General features: G+C 37.7%; 1 protein-coding gene and 1 long non-coding RNA gene across 3 annotated transcripts; one reads left to right on the top strand and one right to left on the bottom strand.

The window, feature by feature from the left end:
• Positions 1–7,817: 7,817 nt before the first annotated feature.
• LOC145551988 (uncharacterized) lies at positions 7,818–9,520 on the top strand. The gene is made up of 2 exons (XR_014087931.1): positions 7,818–8,268; positions 8,563–9,520. It is a non-coding gene; the product is annotated as an uncharacterized LOC145551988 (long non-coding RNA).
• Positions 9,521–10,349: 829 nt separating this feature from the next.
• On the bottom strand, positions 10,350–19,184 carry LOC103475220 (B-cell receptor CD22-like). 2 transcript variants are annotated; one of them, XM_008426716.3, is made up of 10 exons: positions 19,046–19,182; positions 18,602–18,880; positions 17,677–17,910; positions 16,490–16,594; positions 16,205–16,417; positions 15,148–15,480; positions 13,980–14,237; positions 13,776–13,872; positions 13,634–13,691; positions 10,351–13,561 (listed from the first exon to the last, which is right to left on the bottom strand). In XM_008426716.3, the coding sequence occupies exons 1-10, from the start codon at positions 19,098–19,100 to the stop codon at positions 13,469–13,471; spliced, it is 1,725 nt and encodes a 574-aa protein (XP_008424938.2). In that variant the 5' UTR covers positions 19,101–19,182; the 3' UTR covers positions 10,351–13,468. The 2 variants fall into 2 exon arrangements, with proteins under 2 accessions (XP_081458956.1, XP_008424938.2); XM_081602830.1 differs by having other exon boundaries at positions 10,350–13,561; positions 16,205–16,594; positions 19,046–19,184.
• Between the last annotated feature and the right edge of the window lie 1,604 nt (positions 19,185–20,788).

Raw genomic sequence — 20,788 nt, 5'->3', positions numbered from 1 at the left:
ACTACTTGCTGTTTTGGGCGTTATATAGCTGGACTGTTACACGTTGGATTAATGTGGCCATTAATCCAATGTGTAACAAAAATGAAGCTTACTGAAAGTTTCAAAATAAAAGCCTTGACATTTTTCACATCAGGTATTTCCTCTTTTGTGCTTTATGTGACTGGTTTAAACAAACTACTGTAACACATTAAATTGGTGTGGTAGTTAAAAAGAAGCTAACTGAAAGTTTCAAAATAAAAGTCTGCATATTCCTCTTGTGTTAGTGCACCGCCTTGCGGAGCAAGGCAGTTCATTAGCATTTGTACAAAAGTTAGCATTTCACTGTCTTTCACTGTCACCTAAAGTTAGCTTTTAGCTAATTTTCTCATTAAGTAGACATGTGTAGTATACTGAATGGAGTAGTAAAATTAAAACAACATGGTCCTGTTGCTCCACATGCTACTGCCAGCATTTAAGCTAACATTAGCATATTGGCTAATTTTAGCTTATGCATCAATTTTAACATAATGAATGGTACAAGTACAGATTATTCTACATGCTTCTGCCTCTCCACAGGTTATTGACTACGTTGCAGCTTTCTTTAGCATTAATGCTAATTTTTAGCATAAAAACACTGGCTCAAAGCCGACGGGCACACTTTGGCATGCCCCTTTAAAATTTCTGCAGGAATTTTCTAGTTATTTATTATTCTTCCGTCACCGTTAATGCGGCTCGTACCGCTGCGTGCCCACCCACAAAAGTGGTATCAAATCGTGCGGCTCGATGCCGAGATGGGTGCTATTACTTTTATTGGGGATCGGAGTTACGACGGCGACGTAAAAAGCGAAAAACGAGCGAAATTTCCAACTGCCGAACCGCAGAGTGTAACTGACACCAACTGCCGCTTTTTTAGAGTGAGAAACAGGGTGGAATTTTGACCCCAAAATAATTTTGAAATCGCTCTCATGGCCGCAAAACATGTGCTATTGGTATGAAAGTTGGTCAGGAAATAGCACCGCATGTCTGCTCCGGTAAAATGTTTTCAAAATTTCTCTAGGGCTTACGGTTTTCTGTCCAGGTGCTTCAGAGCAAAGTGACGGGACATGACCAACTGACGCTCCCCCTCAGTGTTTAATATAGGTTTTTGAAAACTTACTGAGCTCACCACACACCATTTTTCTCTCATCAGTGCAATTCCTGTGAATGACCTACAGATATGAATCACAGGACTATCAGAGACGACAAGTAGCCCTCTCATACGCTTCAAACGGTTTTTGGATCGGCATAACGGTTCCCGAACGGGAAGGGGTCGTTCAGACTGCTTTTTCATTAAAAGTTACTGGGTGTTCTCAAAGTTGCATGAAGTGTCTCTCACACACATGCAGCAGTTGGCAGAAGCTTGATCGCTATGGCAACTGCTGGTTTGGACTACAAGGTCTCTGTAGTTCTAAACATGGTGGAACACCTTAATACAGAGGGCAGAGCAGAAGGTCAGAACTACAACATGGCGGATCATTCAGTTATTACAGAGGAGGGCTGAGCTGGAATGTAGAGCTACTTGCTGTTTTGGGCATTATATTGGTGGATTAACCAAACCACTGTTACACATTGGATTAGTGTGTCTATTTAAAATGAAGCGTACTGAAAATTTCAAATAAAAGCCCTGACATTTTTCACATCAGGTTATTGGTCTTTTGGGCTTTATGGGACTGCTTTAAACAAACCAGAGTTGCACATTGAATTAGCGTGGTCATTAAAATAAGGCTTACGGATACTTTCAAAATAAAAGCCTGCATATTCCTCTCACGCCAGTGCACCGCCGAAGGCGGTGCAATAATATTAGCCTTTTTTATGTTATTTACTTCTCAGGATAGTGAACTGCCTTGCGCAGCAAGGCAGTTTATTAACATTAGCACAAACATTAGCATTTGAGCCCCCTTGACTATATGCTTCACACGGTTTTCGGATCACTCTAAAAGATCCTGAATAGGAAGGAGATGTTTGGACTGCTTTGTTCAGATAAACTAACTGCTTCAAACAGTTAGAATCTGTTTCTCTCTTTGTGTCTCACTCACACGATAGTTGAGCTGCTCTTTAGAACTACAATGACTGAAGGTCAGAACTACAACATGGTGGAACTCTCAAAAAGCACATAGGGATGAGCTGGCATTTAGACCTACTTGCTGTTTGGGCATTATATAGCTGGACTGTTACACGTTGGAATAATGTGGCCATTAATCCAATGTGTAGCAAAAGTGAAGCTTACTGAAAATTTCAAAATAAAAGCCTTGACATTTTTCACATCAGGTATTTCCTCATTTGTGCTTTATGTGACTGGTTTAAACAAACTACTGTTACACATTGAATTGGTGTGGTAGTTAAAAAGAAGCTAACTGAAAGTTTCAAAATAAAAGTCTGCATATTCCTCACGTGTTAGTGCACCGCCGTAGGCGGTGCAATAATATTAGCTTTTTATGTTATTTACTTCTCAGGATAGTGAACTGCCTTGCGCAGCAAGGCAGTTCATTAGCATTTGTACAAAAGTTAGCATTTCACTGTCTTTGACTAGTGCACTAGCACTTTTACCTAAAGTTAGCTATTAGCTAATTTTCTCATTAATTAGACATGTTTAGTATACTGAATGGAGTAGTAAAATTAAAACAACATGGTCCTTTTGCTCCACATGCTACTGCCAGCATTTAAGCTAACATTAGCATATTGGCTAATTTTAGCTTATGCATCAATTTTAACATAATGAATGGTACAAGTACAGCTTAGTCAACATGCTTCTGCCTCTCCACAGGTTATTGACTACGTTGCAGCTTTCTTTAGCATTAATGCTAATTTTTAACATCATAACGCTGCGTCAAAGCCGACGGGCACACTTTGGCATGCCCCTTTAAAATTTCTGCAGGAATTTTCTAGTTATTATAACATCTTCTTCCATTACCGTTAATGCGGCTCGTACCGCTGCGTGCCCACCCACAAAAGTGGTATCAAAACGTGCGGCTCGTACCCAAGAAGGGAGCTATTACTTTTATTGGGGATCGGAGTTAGGATGGCGACGTAAAAAGCGAAAAACGAGCAAAATTTCCAACTGCCGAAACCCTAGAGTGTAACTGAAACCAACTGCCGCTTTTTAGAGTGAGGAACAGGGTGGAATTTTGACCCAAAAATAATTTTGAAATCGCTCTCATGGCCGCAAAACTTGTGCTATTGGTATGAAAGTTGGTCAGGAAATAGCACCGCATGTCTGCTCCGGTAAAATGTTTTCAAAATTTCTCTAGGGCTTACGGTTTTCTGTCCAGGTGCTTCAGAGCAAAGTGATGGGACATGACCAACTGACGCTTCATCCCCAGTGTTTTATATAGGTTTTTGAGTTACTACAGATGGAGGGTGAACAGAATGTTAAATCTACAGGCAGGGCAGAGTTTTCTTGGCATTATATCACTGGTTTAACCCAACCACTGTTACACATTGGATTAGTGTGGCCATTTAAAATTAAGCTTACTGAAAATTTCATAATAAAAGCCTGTATATTTCTTTGCAGCCTAACTAACTCCTAACTAAAGCCTTGACATTTTTCACATCAGGTCATTACTCTTTTGGCCTTTATGTGACTGGTTTAAACAAACTACTGTAACACTATGATTTGGTGTGGTAGTTAAAATGAAGTTTACTGAAAGTTTCAAAATAAAAGTCTGCATATTCCTCTCACGTTAGTGCACCGCCAAAGGCGGTGCAATAATATTCAGCTTTTTTTACCTTTTTTTTCGCTCAGGATAGTGAACTGCCTTGCGCAGCAAGGCAGTTCATTAACATTACCACAAACATTAGCATTTGACCCACCATATTAGTGCACCGCCATAGGCGGTGCAATAATATTAAAGTTTTTGTTATTTATTTCTCAGGAAAGTAAACTGCCTTGCTGCGCAAGGCAGTTTACTGAAATAAATATCAATAAATATCTTGAGAAATAAATATCAGGGAAGACAAAAAGCCATCTCATACGCTTCAAACAGTTTTTGCATCGGCCATACGGATCTTGTAGGGGAAGGGGTCGTTCAGACTGCTTTTTTCATCAAATTTGACTTTGTGTTTACATCAGTCATTCTTAAAATAAGCATTTTACCCATTTTTGCTTTGGTCTCTGGTTAGTATATGTACCTAAGTCTTTCTTAAAATGAGCATTTTAAGCTAAGACCCTGTTCCTCCTTCTACTGAAGACAACTCCTGCAGGTAAAAAAATATTGTTACATCATATAACCCCTAAAGAACAATACTACTGATGCATTTTTGAAATAATAACTTTGTATTTAGGGAAAATTACAATTGATCACAAAAAAATTAAATTAAATCTTTTTAAAAAAAAAGATTTAATTTAAAAATTACTGAGCTCTGCACACACCATATTTCTCTCATCAGTGCAATTACTGTGAATGACGTACAGATATGAATCACTGTACTATCGGAGACGACAAATAGCCCTCTCATACGCTTCAAACGGTTTTCGGATCGGCCTTACGGATCTTGAATGGGAAGGGGTCGTTCAGTGTGCTTGTTTTAGTGAAACTGGCTGGCTCAAACAGATAGAATTGTCTCCCCCTGTGTGTCTCTCTTACAGCTGGCACCCTGTGGCCTATTTACCATAGCAACCGAACATGGCAACAGCTCCTGGGTCAGATAGCAAACATTCTATGGCAAACATACAGTTAAAGCAGAGGGCTACTATTTAAGTGGTTTAACACAACCACTGTTAAACATTGGATTAGTGTGGCCATTTACAATGAAGCTTAATAATTTTTTCAAAATAAAAGCCTTGATCATTTTTACATACTGCAATTGCTCTACTGGTGATTTAAAAACTGGTGTTACCAAATTACTGTTACAGACTGGATTAGTGTAGCCATTGATTATGACGCTTACTGAAAATTTCAAAATAAAAGCTTTGGCCATTTTTACATCGAGCAATTGTTCTTTTGGGCCTTACATGACCACAGTTGCACATTGAATTACCATAGTCATTAAAATGAAGCTAACTGAAAGTTTCAAAATAAAAGCCTGCATATTCCTCTCGTGTTAGTGCACCGCCGTAGGCAGTGCAATAATATTAGTGTTTTTTATGTTATTTATTTCTCAGTATAGTGAACTGCCTTGCACAGCAAGGCAGTTCATTAACATTAGCACAAACATTAGCATTTCACTTCCTTTGACTAGTGTACTAGCACTTTTACCTATAGTTAGCTTTTAGCTAATTTTCTCATTAATTAGACATGTTTAGTGTACTGAATGGAGTAGTAAAATTTAAACAACATGGTCCTGTTGCTCCACATGCTACTGCCAGCATTTAAACTAACATTAGCATATTGGCTAATTTTAGCTCATGCATCAATTTTAACATAATGAATGGTACAACTACAGCTTAGTCAACATGCTTCTGCCTCTCCACAGTTAATTGACTACGTTGCAGCTTTCTTTAGCATTAATGCTAATTTTTAACATCATAACGCTGCGTCAAAGCCGACGGGCACACTTTGGCATGCCCCTTTAAAATTTCTGCAGGAATTTTCTAGTTTGTATTTGTTCATCTTTTTTTCACTACACCTGAACACACCTATGAAAGTGATTGGCTGAATTTTCCTTTTAAAGAACTGGAAAATCATCACCTGACCTTGTTATTTGCTTGAGGGTCATTGAGGCACAGATTTAAAGGAGAAATGTCTCATCAAACTCCAAGATACCGCAACGGAATGATGGGACCCCAGGCGAGAAGGGGAACCCAACAGATTCCCCAAGGCAGGTTCCCTCCTGTGCACCCTGATGTCTTACACAGGGAAATCCGAAGACTGGGCTCTCTTCTGGAAATGGAGAGAGCCAGAAGGTTTGAAGACGAAGAGAGACTGGCCCACCTGGAAACAGAGCTGGAAGAGACGAAATTCCAGTTAAGAAGGCAGATATCTCTCAAAGAGATGTTCATCAACCAGGGCAAAAAGACAAAGAGGGAACTTGAGAGAGTTAAGAAGTTCAGCGAGCAAAGAGCAAAGCAGGACCTCCAGCAAACTGATAAGCTGAGAGCTGAGAAGGATCATCTCATTGAAGAAATGTCAAAAGAGTTCCAGACGCTGCAGGAGAAAGTCAATGGGTTGGCAAAACATTTAAAATGTAGCCAATCTCTGCAGCAAAAGGTGGAACATCTTCAGCTGCAGATCACTCAGCAGAAAAAAGCTCGTCTGGAGAAGTCAAAGGAGGACATGGCACTTCTTAACGCCTCGAGAGCTATGAATGCTGCGATTCAGGAAAAGATGAGTAAAGAAATTAAACTCCTGCAAGAGAAGGAAAAGGGTCCACAGGTCGAGGTGGAGAGGATTAAAGGTTGATATAAAGAGTTAAGCTGCAGGTATGAAACCGATGTTGCTGCACTGAACGAGCAGAAAAATACCAGCAGGTGAGTTGTGAGAAAAATTTTCATTTAGGGTGCGTTCACACTGCAGCCTGAAGTGACCCAATTCCAATTTTTTGGCAATTCCGATTTTTTTGCCGGGGCTGCTCACACTGCCAGTAAATGCAACCTGTATGCGTTACGGGCAATAGAGGGCGCAATAGTGTCAGCGTTCTCAGTGTTCTGCCAACCGCCATAAAAAGAAGAAGTGCTCAGTGTTTGTGGAAGTAAACATGGAGGCTAACAGTGGAGCTTAGCTTACATATTTGAAGTTATTGTCCGGCTGGAGAAGCATATTAACAACGTAATCCTCATTATAGTCCGTCATAGTTGTTGATTTTCTTCCCGCTTGCGCCTATCAGGACGCAGAATTGTTAGATTTGTTGAGAATCAGTGACATTCAGTTCGGATGAATGCGACCTGAACGTTAGGTCGCATTTGAATCGGATACGTGTCGGATATGGGTGACATTCGAAAAAGAATCCGACCCGTGCTGTTCACACTGCCATGAAAAGATCGGATACAGGTCGCATTACGTCGAAAAAAAAAAAAATCGAAATTGGGTCACTTCAGGCTGCAGTGTGAAAGAGCAAATGAGGATCTGCAGCTTGCCAACACTCTGAGAGCTGAGAAGCAAAAAACGTCGCAGGAGATCTCAGTGTTGCAAGAGACGAAGGAAGATCCAGAGAGCCAGCTTGACCAAGTTCAAGTGTTACGCCAAGAGGTTTCTTCTGAGCGGGATCGCTCAGAAGAAACCTCGTCGGGTTGTTCCACGGATTTGGAATCCACGGAAGAGATGGAGCTTGAAGGAGAAACCATCCCAAAGAGGTTGGACAATCCAGACGCTGAATCCACGCAGGATGGAAAGAAGAAAAAATAGAAGCTTTCATTTTGGAAAAAGGTATGAAGGGCTCTGCGTTTGAAGAAACCCAAAAAAGAAGCAAAAGAGTTTAGGAAAGTCAAGAACGTGTCTAATTCGGCCAATTGGATAAATGTTCCCTGAAAAGGAATGGACAGCGTAAGGAAAACGAAGCAAAAAAGTGTTTAGAGAAGGTGGAAGACATGTAACAGAGGAACCAAACTGGAGCTGACCACACAGAGGTCTGTGGCCTCTGTATAAGGGGCGCTCGCTTTCACCATCGTACCTCCGCAGGTGAAAAAAAAGTATACTTTAGTATACTTCAAGCATACTTAAATTTGTGAAAGTACACTTTAAGTATACTAAATATTAAGTGTACTACCTATCTGTATATCTGAAGTATACTAAAAATACACTTGTACCAATCTCGAAATTAGAACTTTAAACACACTTAAACATAATTATACCAAAATACACTTTTAATATATTAAATAAAAGTATACTTTAAGTGAACAAAATATGAATGATTATGTATGAATTTTTAAGTGCCTTAATAATCTTTTACTATTTATTAAAATTGCATACAATAAAAAAATGATAATCATGATGTAATTTTTAAGAAAGTACCCAATCAATTTTCAGATGTGTGATGTAAAACCTTATAATCAACGGCATTAGCGCCAGTTCATACTCCAGACCAGATGGTGGCGATATTCCACATTTTTATTTATTAAAAAAAACGCCACAAAGAGAAGAAAAAACTTGAACGCAGGGAAGATAACAGACGCTGTTCAAATTCGCCATTTTTTACTCGCATAATATTGTCTTAAAAGTAGAGAGGGCCTTGACAATAGTTACTGATTTTGGTAAGTTCAAGCTGGTGACGTCCGAGTTAGACGACAACACAACGGGACAACAACCGATGGAAATGAAATGTGTGTCACAAAAGGAGCCCTGGGGGACGAAGGCTGCTAAGTGTTGCTAGCTGGTGGTAAGTTTGCTTATTAATTATCTTCATTTAATTATAAACAGTGCAGTAAAGATATATAACTTACGTTGGTTTCATAAATAATTATCAATTTTATTGTGACTTGTATGATTATTACTATAGCAATCATTCAGCTTCATGTTATAACTGCATGGAGGCTGTTTGTTGCGACTTGTACTTTAATTCATAAACTAACCTGGTTTTAATTATGAGCCATAAGACGGAGAGACTTTGATATTGTGAGGTTGTTGTTCTAACTCGTTCATCAATGATTTTATCTTCAACATATGTTTGCAGTCTAACTAAGCAAATGAAGATGAAAGAGGAAGCCAGAGAAATTGGGTGTTAGAAAACCTAAAGACTTTAATGTCTCAGAAGAAGCTCTGACTCCACCAGATCACCAACCAGCTCTGAGGATGAACCTTTACATCGTCTTCATGATGCAAGTTTGTTTTTTCAATGAGGAGCTAGCTATATTTTCAACATCAAAAACTGCTGTGTTACCAACACTAAGTGCTTAATAAACATGATTTGATTTAAAGATAACTGGAAAGAATTTTTCTCCTTGTTAAACATTTCTCTTTCATACATTTTATTTGTTGTTGACTTTCAGGGCCCTGTGACGGACTGGTGACCTGTCCAGGGTGAACCCTGCCTCTCATCTGATGGCTGCTGGAGATGGGCACCACCAGCCCCACTCACCACCCTGCAAGGATCAGCGTGTTCAGATCATGGATGGAAAGATTCTAAGATAGTTTGTCTCCTTAAGTCCACACTTAAAACAGCTTCATAGTTAATGCCAACATCAACTGACTCTATGACATTGCTGACTATTTTTTTTTCTACTTCTAACATAAACGGGCAAAGAAGCACCCAGAAATGTTTTTCCACCCCAGGCATCCGGTCCCAATCATCATCAATTCTTATGATGTCACATACATGGCGAGTCCACAACGTCTTAAAATTGTAAGTATTATTTTTTTATTTGCCATTTTTCTGTTCTCTTTAAATACAAATGCTTTCTCTGTTTAATTGCTCTATTGTTCTTTTTTGTAGGTTTCTGTAAGGTGCAGTGAACAGGAATGTTCTGTCGTTGATCCTCACTGTCATGTTTTATTGTCACACTTAAATTTTCATGTTCATGCGTTCACTTTTGACCTGAAAACTTATAATTTGTGTTAATTTTATAATGTTTTGATTAAAATTAGACAGTTTTAAAATGTCTGTAATAAAACAATATTTGAATTACCTTGAACATCTTGTGTAATTAATCTTTCCATGTAATTTTAGCCTAAAACAATGTAAGTACTGTAGTGTAGTTATACATGTCATTTACAAAATAGGTACGTAGGAATAAAGACTTTCACGACTAATTAAAATTGTAGTTTATTATCAATAGCAGGAAATAAAAAATAAAAATTAAGTGTAATTTAAATACATTATATAATTTTGAGTCAGAATTATTACACTCAAAATATAATAATAAAGCTCTGAAATATATTTAAAAAGTATACTTTAAGTACACTTGAAATTGTTCCAAAAATGTAGATATAGTATACTAAAATATACCATTAGTTGTAATTTAATACTATTTAAATACTACTAAAGTATACTAAGCACAAAATTAGTTGTTCCAAAATAGTACAGTTTAAGTACATCAATAAAAGTATACTAAAGTATGTTAAAATTTTGTATAATAAAGTATACTTTTTTTTTCACCTGGGTCGCGACGCTCCGTCAAGACAAAATTTAAAAAGGCAAGTCTACCCCTCACCCCTCCGCCCCCGTTTAACCAACTAGAAAAAAGATCCATTCCTGACCCAATTCAATAAAACATCCAAATGTTAAGATGAATTTGAAATGAAAAAAAAAAAGAAAAAGTGGGCAGCACGGTGATGCAGTGGTCAGCGCTGCAGCTCAGAGAGGATGTGTCAGATCTCTGCTGTGTGGAGTTTGCATGTTCTCCCCGTGCTTGCGTGGGTTTTCTCCGGGTGCTCCGGTTACCCCCCTCCCCCTCATCTCCTAAAACATGTAGGTTTGGTCAATGTAAATTGTCCCCAAAAAAGTTCAAGAAATTGCAGTAATTGCTTAAAAAAAAATTTAAAATAGCCCTTTTCCCTTAGCATTTTTAGTGGTAGATGGCGCAACAACACTTGGCTCAATATTCATAGCAGCATATGAATTAAAACTCTTGTAATAGTAATGATTTTTGCTTAATTTTTCACTGTTCTTGTATTTTTATGGTTTGTCCTTTATCTTACCTTCTCACTTTTTATGTTAAATTGTACTTTTTTTGTTGTGAAATGTAGCTCGTTATACTGTTTAAAAAAATAGATTAACAAAAGGATCATGCAGTGGATTTTTTTTGTTATTTTTTAGGGTGACTGTGGTTCTGAGAGTAGAGTGATTGTCTTATGATCAGAAGGTTGTAAGCTTGATTTCAGCTTCCTCCTGCCACATGTTGAGGTGCCCCTGGGCAAGACACTCAACCCCAAGTTGCCCCCCGATCTGCATGTTGGTATAAATGTGTGAGTGGGTGAATGTGACTGCAGTGTGAAGCGCTTTCAGCGGTCAAAAGGATTAGTAAGGCACTACATAAGTTCAGTCCATTTATCAGTTTTTTTCTTTGCTAAATCTTGTTTTTTTTGTTTGTTTTTTATACCAAAGTATAACAAACTTAAAAAAGTCCAAATTAACATGAAAAACAGTAGAAAAGTCAACAAAGTACAATCCCTAAAAGTACTAAAACATAACCAGAAATAATTACTACCACAGGAAGAAAATTGACTCTTAAATTAATTCCTTGCTATAAATATAAAGCTTATGTGTTGTTGAGCTTATAAATATAATAATCAGTTTGTAAATCTGATTATGATCGTCAGTGCCTCACCAGCTATGAACCTCACCACACGCCACTGATACACACGCGCGCACGCACCCACACACACACACACACACACACGCACACACAGCGGCTTAAAGGGTATATATAATAAAATATATACATAAAATATCTTTATAAATTATTTTATTATTATATATAATTTTCCATGATGACGGCTTCCCTGACCGCACGTCACTGATATATATATATGTATGTCAAACAAATTCCCAGGTGCTGATGGTCTAACATCTGAATTTTATAAATTATCTTCCCAACTTGCTCCCTTTTTATTGAATGTTTTTACTGAAAGTATACAGAAAGAACAACTACCACCCACACTACGTCAAGGCCTAATTACACTAATTCCTAAACCGCATGGTTCAAAGCGTAGGAAAAAGTAGTAGTTTATAGTACGAAAAAAACGGGATTCTGCCCTAATTTGCTGTACCTTTTCCTGCTTGTAATTTTTGCCCTTTTGCCTTCCTTAAGCGTTGACATTCTTTTAGTTACTGTTTATGTAACTTGTATGTATTATTGTAAATATATATTAAAAAAAATAATTCTATTCAAGAAATTGGCTGTCTTAAAAGTCGCTAGGTGACATCATCGTCATTGTGTGATTTGGCTAGTAGAAGAAAGGAATATTAAATTTTGGTAAGGCAAAAGTGATTACAAATACTCTAAGCATTTTGAAATTCAAATAAACTTTATGAAAGTACACCATGTAAAGCAGTTTTGTATATTATCAGATTTAACCAAAACACAGTTATCAGAGGAGATGAATCATTGATTGATGCTGTGTGGTTCAAATGTAGCGCAACAGTTATACATAAATATAAATATTGTACGATACATCCTGTAAGCATAGAAGGAACACTGGTAAATTTGTGCATGAGTTATTTTGCCTAAAATTCAATGAAATTGAAACTCAAAAATACTTTATTGATCCCAAAGGCAAATTAAATGAATGGTTACAATAAACTGCTTACAAAATGGTTGAAACTGGTTCTAAGTTAAATATCTGTTAATATCGAACATGTTAATATTTAAAAACAATGTTATTAAGCACAAGCGTAGTTATGTAAAGGGCAATTTAACAAAAAATGTATTTTTGGCTTTCATCAGCATACGGAGTCCTGTTAAAACTCAAGAGTTTTGAGATTTAAAAAATGAGATAATGCTTTATTTTGACTGAATAGAGTCTGATTATATCTGAAATAAGGCTCTGTTGTCCTAATTGGATGTTCCTTACATTTTCATATTTGCCATCTGTTGATGCAGCCATGGTTTACTATTGAAACGCTAAAAATATCTAACTGAACAAAGGTGTCAGTCAGGAGAAGAATACAAAACAATCCACTATGTACACTATGTTACAGTAGAGACAATCAACAATAACTGGAGAAAATCTTTCTTAAAAACACTGGACTTTTTTGTTTTTTTTTCCTTCCAAATTGATACAAATGTCAAACATTAACTGTCATGCTAAGCGGCTAAAGTAGCTGCAGCAATTTCCAACAAGCTCTGGTTGATTTATCTGCGTGAAAACAATCTGCTCTGTATGTCTGGACTGAGTAAAAGTGCTCAATTTCAGGAATATTTTCTAAAAAGAAAACTTAGCTAAAATCTTCTAAAAAACTTTGGTAAAGAATGCTCTACGGTAGAAGAACCAAACTGGAAGTGTTTGACCAAAAGTTCAGTTAAGCAAGAATATGTGATATTCTGGTAGGAACAAGTAACCCCTTTTCAGATGGAGAAATTTTGAAAGCTAGATTAGGAATATACGACTAAGTAAAGACGTGAGAAAAGGACTCTACCAAAGTAAATTAAAAGGCTAAAACGGAGACAAAAGGTGCTTTAAACAAGTATTTGTTTAACGGTGTGCACACCTACTTAATTAAGTTGTTGTGCCTTTTTCATTTTTCTTAATCTTTATCTTCTGACATATTTGTTTTTCTTTATTGAAAGGCCACATTAATGGCAGAAGATAAACATTGTCTCCATTATTTAAGTCCGAATATTTCAGATATTTTAACAGAGGCTTTGCAAAACCTTAGTAAATGTGATGTTATCTTTACTACTTAGTTTGCACAGGTTTGTGGAATCCTGTTTAATGAAAGGTTACGATTATCTTTCTTGATCTGAGAACATCGGCGCTCGAACGTGTCTCTAGATTAAGAAGTTACATCCACCCCATAAGCAAGAAGTGATATCAACGGAAAAGGCCTTATCTTTGACACTTAAAGTTGCTTTTTTTATGAACCCTGTACATTATTTTCAGGGCTTATATCAAATACCGCAGCCCATAAAGTCAAGTCGTTACACAAAGTCCTGCTGCCTGTCTTTCGGCTTTCTTTCAGGACGAGGGTTTCTGTCCGTAAGCGGGACTATCTCATGTTGGGACGTCGTCACCTGTGAGAAAAAACAAAACACTTAGCCGAGAGACACAAAAACAGCCATTTCAGTTTGAGAGCTTGTCATCACCTCTTCGGTTCCCACTTTTTCACTCGGCTTGGCTGGGCGAGTTGCAGTTTTTCTTTTTCTTAGTTCGGAAAAAATGAAAGTTAAATGTGTTAATGTAATGGTAAGAGGGCATCATTACGTGGAATAATTAAAGGTGTTTTACCTCAGCATCAAGTACAGCTTACATCCAACAAGAGGAAGCAGCAACAAAAACACCAGTTTTGTTATGTTCATTGCCATTATCGCAGTATTATCTCCGTCTATGGAAAAGATAAATACAAACGGCTTGATTTCAGCTCAACTGCTTGGTCTAATGAATTCCTCATTTGTGCGGAATATACTTTTACACGGCCAATCCCTGAATCACCTCTGACGGTAAGCACCTCCAGGGTTGAGCTGATGTTCTGAGGGGTGCTGATCGCACAGGAGTAGTTTCCTGCATGCCGACTTCTGACTGGGTTTAGAACAACTTGTTTGTTGTGGCCCCCACTGAGGCTCAGCGGTTGCTCATTGAAGAACCACAGGTAGGTTGTCTCCTCACTCAGAGGGCAGCTTGTACTGCAGGTCAGTGTGACTCTCTGACCTTTTGTCACCACGTCGGAGGGAGTCATGGTCACCTTCAGACCTGGAACACGTTGAGACACGGGAGATTGATGAAAAACGGTCAAAAAGCAAAAGCATATGTTTGGCAGGGTGGTGTATTGTAATATTTTATATCCCTTACAGTAAGGATGCACCTATATAAACATTTTGGGCGATATCAATATCTTATCTTATAACTGATATTTACTGATGTCATATATATTTCAGTACTGTTTCAACACCTTTGGGGGTAAAAAAAAACAACAACCAGACACGGATAAAAAAATAAATATCGGATGTTTGTATCAGCCCAGTCTTCGATATGTTCAAAAAATGACTTACCGGCCGATACCGATGTTGGTGCCAATATATCGTGCATTCCTACTTTACAGCTTTCTGAAAGCATTCAGAGCTCTTGACATTTTGTCACGTTACAACTACAAACGTCAGGAGTTTAACGAAAGCTGAATTAGGGTCATGAAGTTTGTTCAAAAAAAGAAAAAAATTGAAACTGAAAAAACAAAGGATGTGAGACTGAAAGAAAATAAAAAACCTCTTTTTGGATTAGGTTTTGCTTCAAATTTTTTTTTCAGTTTAAATTTTTTTCTTTTGAACAAACTTTATGGCCCCAATATGGCTCCATAGAGTTTTTCTTTTTTTTGATAGACCAACACAATGTGGGACGTGGCCTTGAAGTTGAAGGAAAATGATGGAGAGTTTTTCAAATGTTAAACAAAAACCTATATGTTGTTTGTCAGTATGATTTCTCTCTGAGGAAATCGATTATTTGTTGTGAAGACACTCCTATCCAAAGTGTTAAATATTAGTAGCATAAATGTTACCCTTAACGTTTAACACAAGTGGGAAATTACAAGAAAATTAAATATGATCTAAATATAAAATAAATTAAACACACAAACAAATACATAAATAAATGAAAAAACAAGTACTACCTGTGACCACCAGGATCGCTCCCAGCAGGTCAGGCTGATCACATTTATCATACTTATTGAGAGTGAACATGTATTCTCCGGAGTCATTCTTCATCAGGTTGTTGATTGTGAGCGTATGTTCATAATTATTCATGTTGTGGTGCTCTACCCGGCCTCCAGCTTCTATAACGGTGACGTCAGCCTCCTCCTTCATGTCTCGCTTTATTTTATACCACGATAACAAGTCGGAATGGGCTGAGTGTTGCTTTGTGTATTTGCTGGAAATGTTTACAGAAGCTCCTTCCAGCATGCACAAGCTCCTGCTGACATAATTCACGTTTCCGGACTTTGTGCCTGAAGAATGAAATTAGAATGCTTAGTGGAAACCGATCACAACAACGACGTATTAGGGCCGTTATCGACAGAAAAATTAAATAAATAAATCAAGGAAATTTTTGAGTTCCGAAAGTCGACAGTCTGAGAGTAAAAAACTCAAATTATTAGATTAATCTCAGACATTTTGTAGGAAACACTTTTCCAGAAAAAATGTCCCTAATTTTGTTTAGCAAGAAAAAAAAAAAAAAGCAGAACTTTGACTTTTGAAACTCTTCCATGATTTTTTCTAGAAAGTTTCTGAGATCAATTTAAAAAATTTGTGAGTTTTTTTTTTACTCACAAATTGTCAACTTTTGGAGCTCAGAAATTTCCAAGATTTAAAAAAAAATTCCGAGATAAATCTTGAAATTTTTGATGTTTTTCTAGCAATTTTTCCACTTTTCAAACACAAAAATTTCTAAGTTCTTTCTTAAAGAATAATCTTTAAGACAGATACTTAAACATTTATTTTTTCAGTTTTTTTCTGAGCTTTATTCCTTGCAAATTGTCGACATTTTGAGCTCAGACATTTCCAAGATTGTGTTGAAAATTTCTTAGATAAATCTCAAAACTTCTAAATTTTTTGCCTGAAATGTACTCCTCCTTTTCTTTTTTCTATCTGCATTGGCCCTAATGCACCATCCAGAAAGCATCTGGGTAAAAAAACCCCCAACAACAAATGCCTATTAAAAAAGTTACTTACAGATCTCATCAGAGTGCATATATTCATTGTTTTTAACAGCGCAGGAGACGTAGTCGTCAGATTTAAATAACATAATGTCCTGACTGGTGCAGTCCATGAAAGCTTTTCTGTTCCAGTTCCAAGTGAAGGCGGTGTGAGCGTCAGCGGCGGGGCAGCTGGTGTTACAGATCAGCGTGATGTAATCCGTTTCAGTGAGCATTTTAACTCGTACTTCTGTCAGGGGGGAATAAACAAACTTATTACATGTTAGACTGGATGGTGTGTGTTTCTGCGAGGGATCGTCACCTCTGGGGTACGTGATGGAGCACAGCCCTTTGGCTGATTTCAGCTTCTCAGGACACATTTCTGAATTTAAATACGTCACACCGAAACAGTCTGAATTGATGAAGTCTGTAGGGAAATAAACATGATATAATTTTCCAATTGTCGTTTGATGCATTCATTGGTTTTGTTTAAAAAAAAACAAACAAAAAACGTAAATAAATAATCCAACGGGTAAAATAAGTGTTGAACACGACACGACGTTTCATAACAAACATATTCCTAAAGGAAATACTGATATGACATTTTCAGCAGGTGTTGGTGACGATCAAAGTAATCCTTACATAGAAAGAAAGCAAAACAAATAAATACAGAAATTAAGTTATGTGTATTAATGTGAAATGGCACGGGGAAAAAAGTATTGAACACGATTAGTTTGTTTTATACTTTGAACCCATTGAATTCAAACCAGGTGATTGACTGAGCCATTCCAGCAGATTTGAGTTTCCTCTGCTCTGGGTTTGGGATCACGGTCTTGCTGAAATGTTCAGCGTTCACCCTTGTTTCAACTTCATCATTCTGGAAGATGGGCAGCAGATTCTTCTCAAGAATGTCTGGGTACATTTTTGCAGGTATCCTTCTTTCAGTTATATGAAATTTGCTTGCACCGTATGCAGAAAAAAAAAACGCACACTATGATACTTTCACCTCCAAACTTCCTCCAAACACCATACTTTCGGTATGGTGGTTTTTGGGGTGAGGTGCAGTGCATTTTGTCCTCCAAACATGACGTGTACTCAGGTCCAAAAGAGAGTTCAATATTGACCAGCCTGTGTTCTGCCAGAATTTGTCCAAACGTGATGCGGTAGCAAACGAGCTTCATCATGCTCTTTCTTCAGAAGTGGAGTCCTGTGTGGTGAGCATACAGATCATGGCTGTTGAGCGCTTTGGTTATCATTGATTTCAGATCTTTCTGAAACTCTCCTCATGTGGCCTTTGGCTCTTGGACAACTCCTGTGTTGATTCTTTTCACTCCTCTATCAAGGGCCAGGATGACTTTCCAATCACTGATCGATTTCAGTTGGTGTCTTGGCTTTCCATGCCTTTTTCCACCTTCTTTGCTGGGTGTGCTCAATACATTTTCCCTGTCTCATTTCACATAACTTACTACTTATTTCACCCGTTGTATCACGTTTTCTGGTGTCACTGACCCACTGAGACGTCAGGAGCTCTGAGATCCTCGTAGCCTTTGATAGCACAGGAGTATCTGACTGCCTGGTCACTGCTGACCAGCTCTTGGTACCAGGGGGACCAGTCCTCATAGAGGAACTCTCCGTTCTGGTACCAGATGAAGGCTGCAGGGCTTTCAGTCAGAGAACAGCTGCTTGAGCACATCAGAGTCACTTTCTGTCCCTCTGAGGCAGGAAACACCTTTACCTGGAGGTCTGAAATGACAGCATGCAGCCAAATGACAAAGCTCTCATGTCCGTCCAAAAGAAAATTTGTCTGACCTAGACGTCCTAAAAATATAGCTCAGTTACACAAGTTTTGTCAGAAGGAATTGGCCAAAAAACCCAGCAAACTGCTAAAAAAAACCCATAAAAAACATGGCAATTCCTTGAGTTTGAGAAATAAAAAATTGACTAGAAAAAACTAAGAAATGTTGTAGATCAGTCTCTGAAATTTTTGGTTTACTTTTGGAGTTAAAGAAAATCATTGTGATAATTTCAAAAAGTAGAAATTTTTCAATTTTTTTTTTTATTTCTGAGATAATTCTCAAAATTTCAGATTTTTTTTCAAGCAAATAAAAAATAAATAAATTTTGACATTTTCAAGATTTTTTCCCCCTAGAAAATTTCAGAGGTATTTCTAGCATTTTTCTTCCCCAAGAAAATTTTTTAGATTAATCTCAAAATTGACAAAAATGTACTTCTCCCTTTTTTTTCTATCTACAACGGCCTTAATACGGAACCTTTGACCTTTGATCACTCAGCATTTTGGAACTTAGCCAGGAAAATCTTTTTGACAATCATAGCTACTTCAAAACATTTGTTTAGTCTAAATTAACATCAGACGGTGTGAGAAAGGTTCTGTCATTTTATATAACGTTTAAAAAACATCTGATTTCAAGCGTACCTGTGACGTGGAGCTTCGTTCTGTTCTCCGGACATTCCCCGCTGGATTCTTGGCAGCAGAAGCTGTACTCATCACTTTTCTTTATATCTCTGATAGTCAGAGTCCCGTTCTCCGTTATGCTGTAGGTGACACTTTCAGAAATCTCTTTGATTACACTCAGAGTTTTGTTTTCCTTGAGGTAGTGCCAGCTCGTGGGCGCGGCTGGATTTCCAGCAAAGCAAGTCAGACTGACTGATGAGCCCTTCAGGACACAGACGCTTCTCTCTGCTCCCAGAGCCCCTGTAACACACACACACACACACACACACACACACACACACACACACACACACACACACACACACACACACACACACACACACACACACACACACACAACAACTGATGTCAGATGAAGAATCAGTCTGTGTCTCCATCTTGCTACACATAAACTCTGTTTCAGACCTGAGACGCAGAGGACGAAGCCCAAAAACATCCGTTCAGCTTGTAAAAACAGCATGGCCAACGTATCCCCTCAATTTCTAGTAAGAGAAAACACACGAACAAACAAAATAAAAAAACCAAAGTAAATAATAATAATTATTATTTTTTACCAGTGATATGGTAAATATAAAATGCAACTCGCCAGCCAATGTTGACAGCAATCGTGTTGCGAAGTGCGGTTGGTCTTCTTACGGTTGCTGAAGAAAATGAGGCAAACAGAACGGATATAACCACGATACTGAAATGACTCTTCCTTCCTGTTTTACATATGCGCGTCAAGTTGCTTATCGAACGAGGTTTTTAACATTCAAAATTCAGATTACATCTACGCTGAGTTGCTTTTTCTTGTGTTTATTGGGTCTGTTTTCTTGGTGCAGAGCTATTATGGGGAAGAAGGTATAAAATGCATCATAAAGACGCATGTGCTGTCATAGATGAGAGTTACATTGTTTTGAGTTTTTTATTTTAATACTGCAGTTCCGACGCAGAAGCAGCAAACAGTCTGGGCCGATTATAAAGCATGGTTATAAACCAGCTTGAGATGCAGAAAAGTACCCGACTTTCTCAACTTACAGTGTGTGTCAATGGGAGTGTTGGTCCACAGACGTGTGGTTTAGCACATCCACCAAACACAACAAGTCCAGACTGCAACAAACTATCAGTGTTGCAGAGTGTCAAGAAACCCGAGATCATCCCACTTCCCCATGCCGGAGATTTTAGTACCACAGTAACAATACATAAAGTTACCTGTAAAATTAATCACACAAGTAACGTCAAGACAGAACAGTAGACTCAAACTTCAATAAAATCAATCAGATTGTGTGTTTTCTCATGCAAACTTTGCTTTAAATCTATTTCTTTTTCTATCTAATCATAAGAAATCATAGTCGGGCAGAGAGAGTGTCATGAAGCAGGAAGAGTAGGGTGCCCGAAAAGAGAGGAAATAAGTTTCCAACTTCCAGATTTATAAAAATAGTTTAAACTATTCCTTATTTCAAAGCGTAAAAGTTTTAAAGAAGGAAGTCTAAACATTTTGAGTAACTGAATAAGACCCAAATCAAAATACTTATATTAATGTTGGTTTACTTGTCAGAATACTTTCACTTACACTTGTGGGGATGCTTGCAAGTAAAACAAGTAACTGTAACTTTGGTATCAAATAATGAGAATAATAGATTATTCCTGGGTTCTTTTCAGAAAAATGTCTGTAATAACCCACATTATGATTATAATAAGAGTATAAGTTATGGCTATCATAATATTATAAATGAATGCCAAGTCAAAGAGCTTGAGGGGCAGCAACAACAAGAGACAATCATTTGGGGTTTGGTTCACAAAATGTATTTAATTTATTCGGTAGGGACAATGTACGTTAATTAACATTTTTGTAAATGCACCAGAATTAGCCGAAGAGCAAATTTTTCCATCTGTGGTCCCTGACCAATGAGTAATTTGTCTTGCTAATAACAAGCAAAGGTTATGCAAACACGGTTAAAATGACTAAACTGCACAAAATTTGCCAATAAATACAACAATTACAACAATCCTTCAAGCAGATGCCAAAACAGAAGAGACCACATGGTGGGGTTAGGAGAAGGTGCTTAATATTCAAAATGCTGACAGGACTTGTGTCAGGAAAAGGATAGGTAAGATTTCTGCAGACCCCACACACTCTGGACATAAGCAAATACAAAGTGTGATTTT

Source organism: Poecilia reticulata, chromosome 1 (assembly GCF_904066995.2).
Source record: "Poecilia reticulata chromosome 1, P_reticulata-male-v2, whole genome shotgun sequence".
Classification (NCBI taxonomy): Eukaryota; Metazoa; Chordata; class Actinopteri; order Cyprinodontiformes; family Poeciliidae; genus Poecilia; species Poecilia reticulata.
Note: the sequence above shows the minus strand (reverse complement) of the source record. Positions and strands in the feature narration are given on the sequence as shown.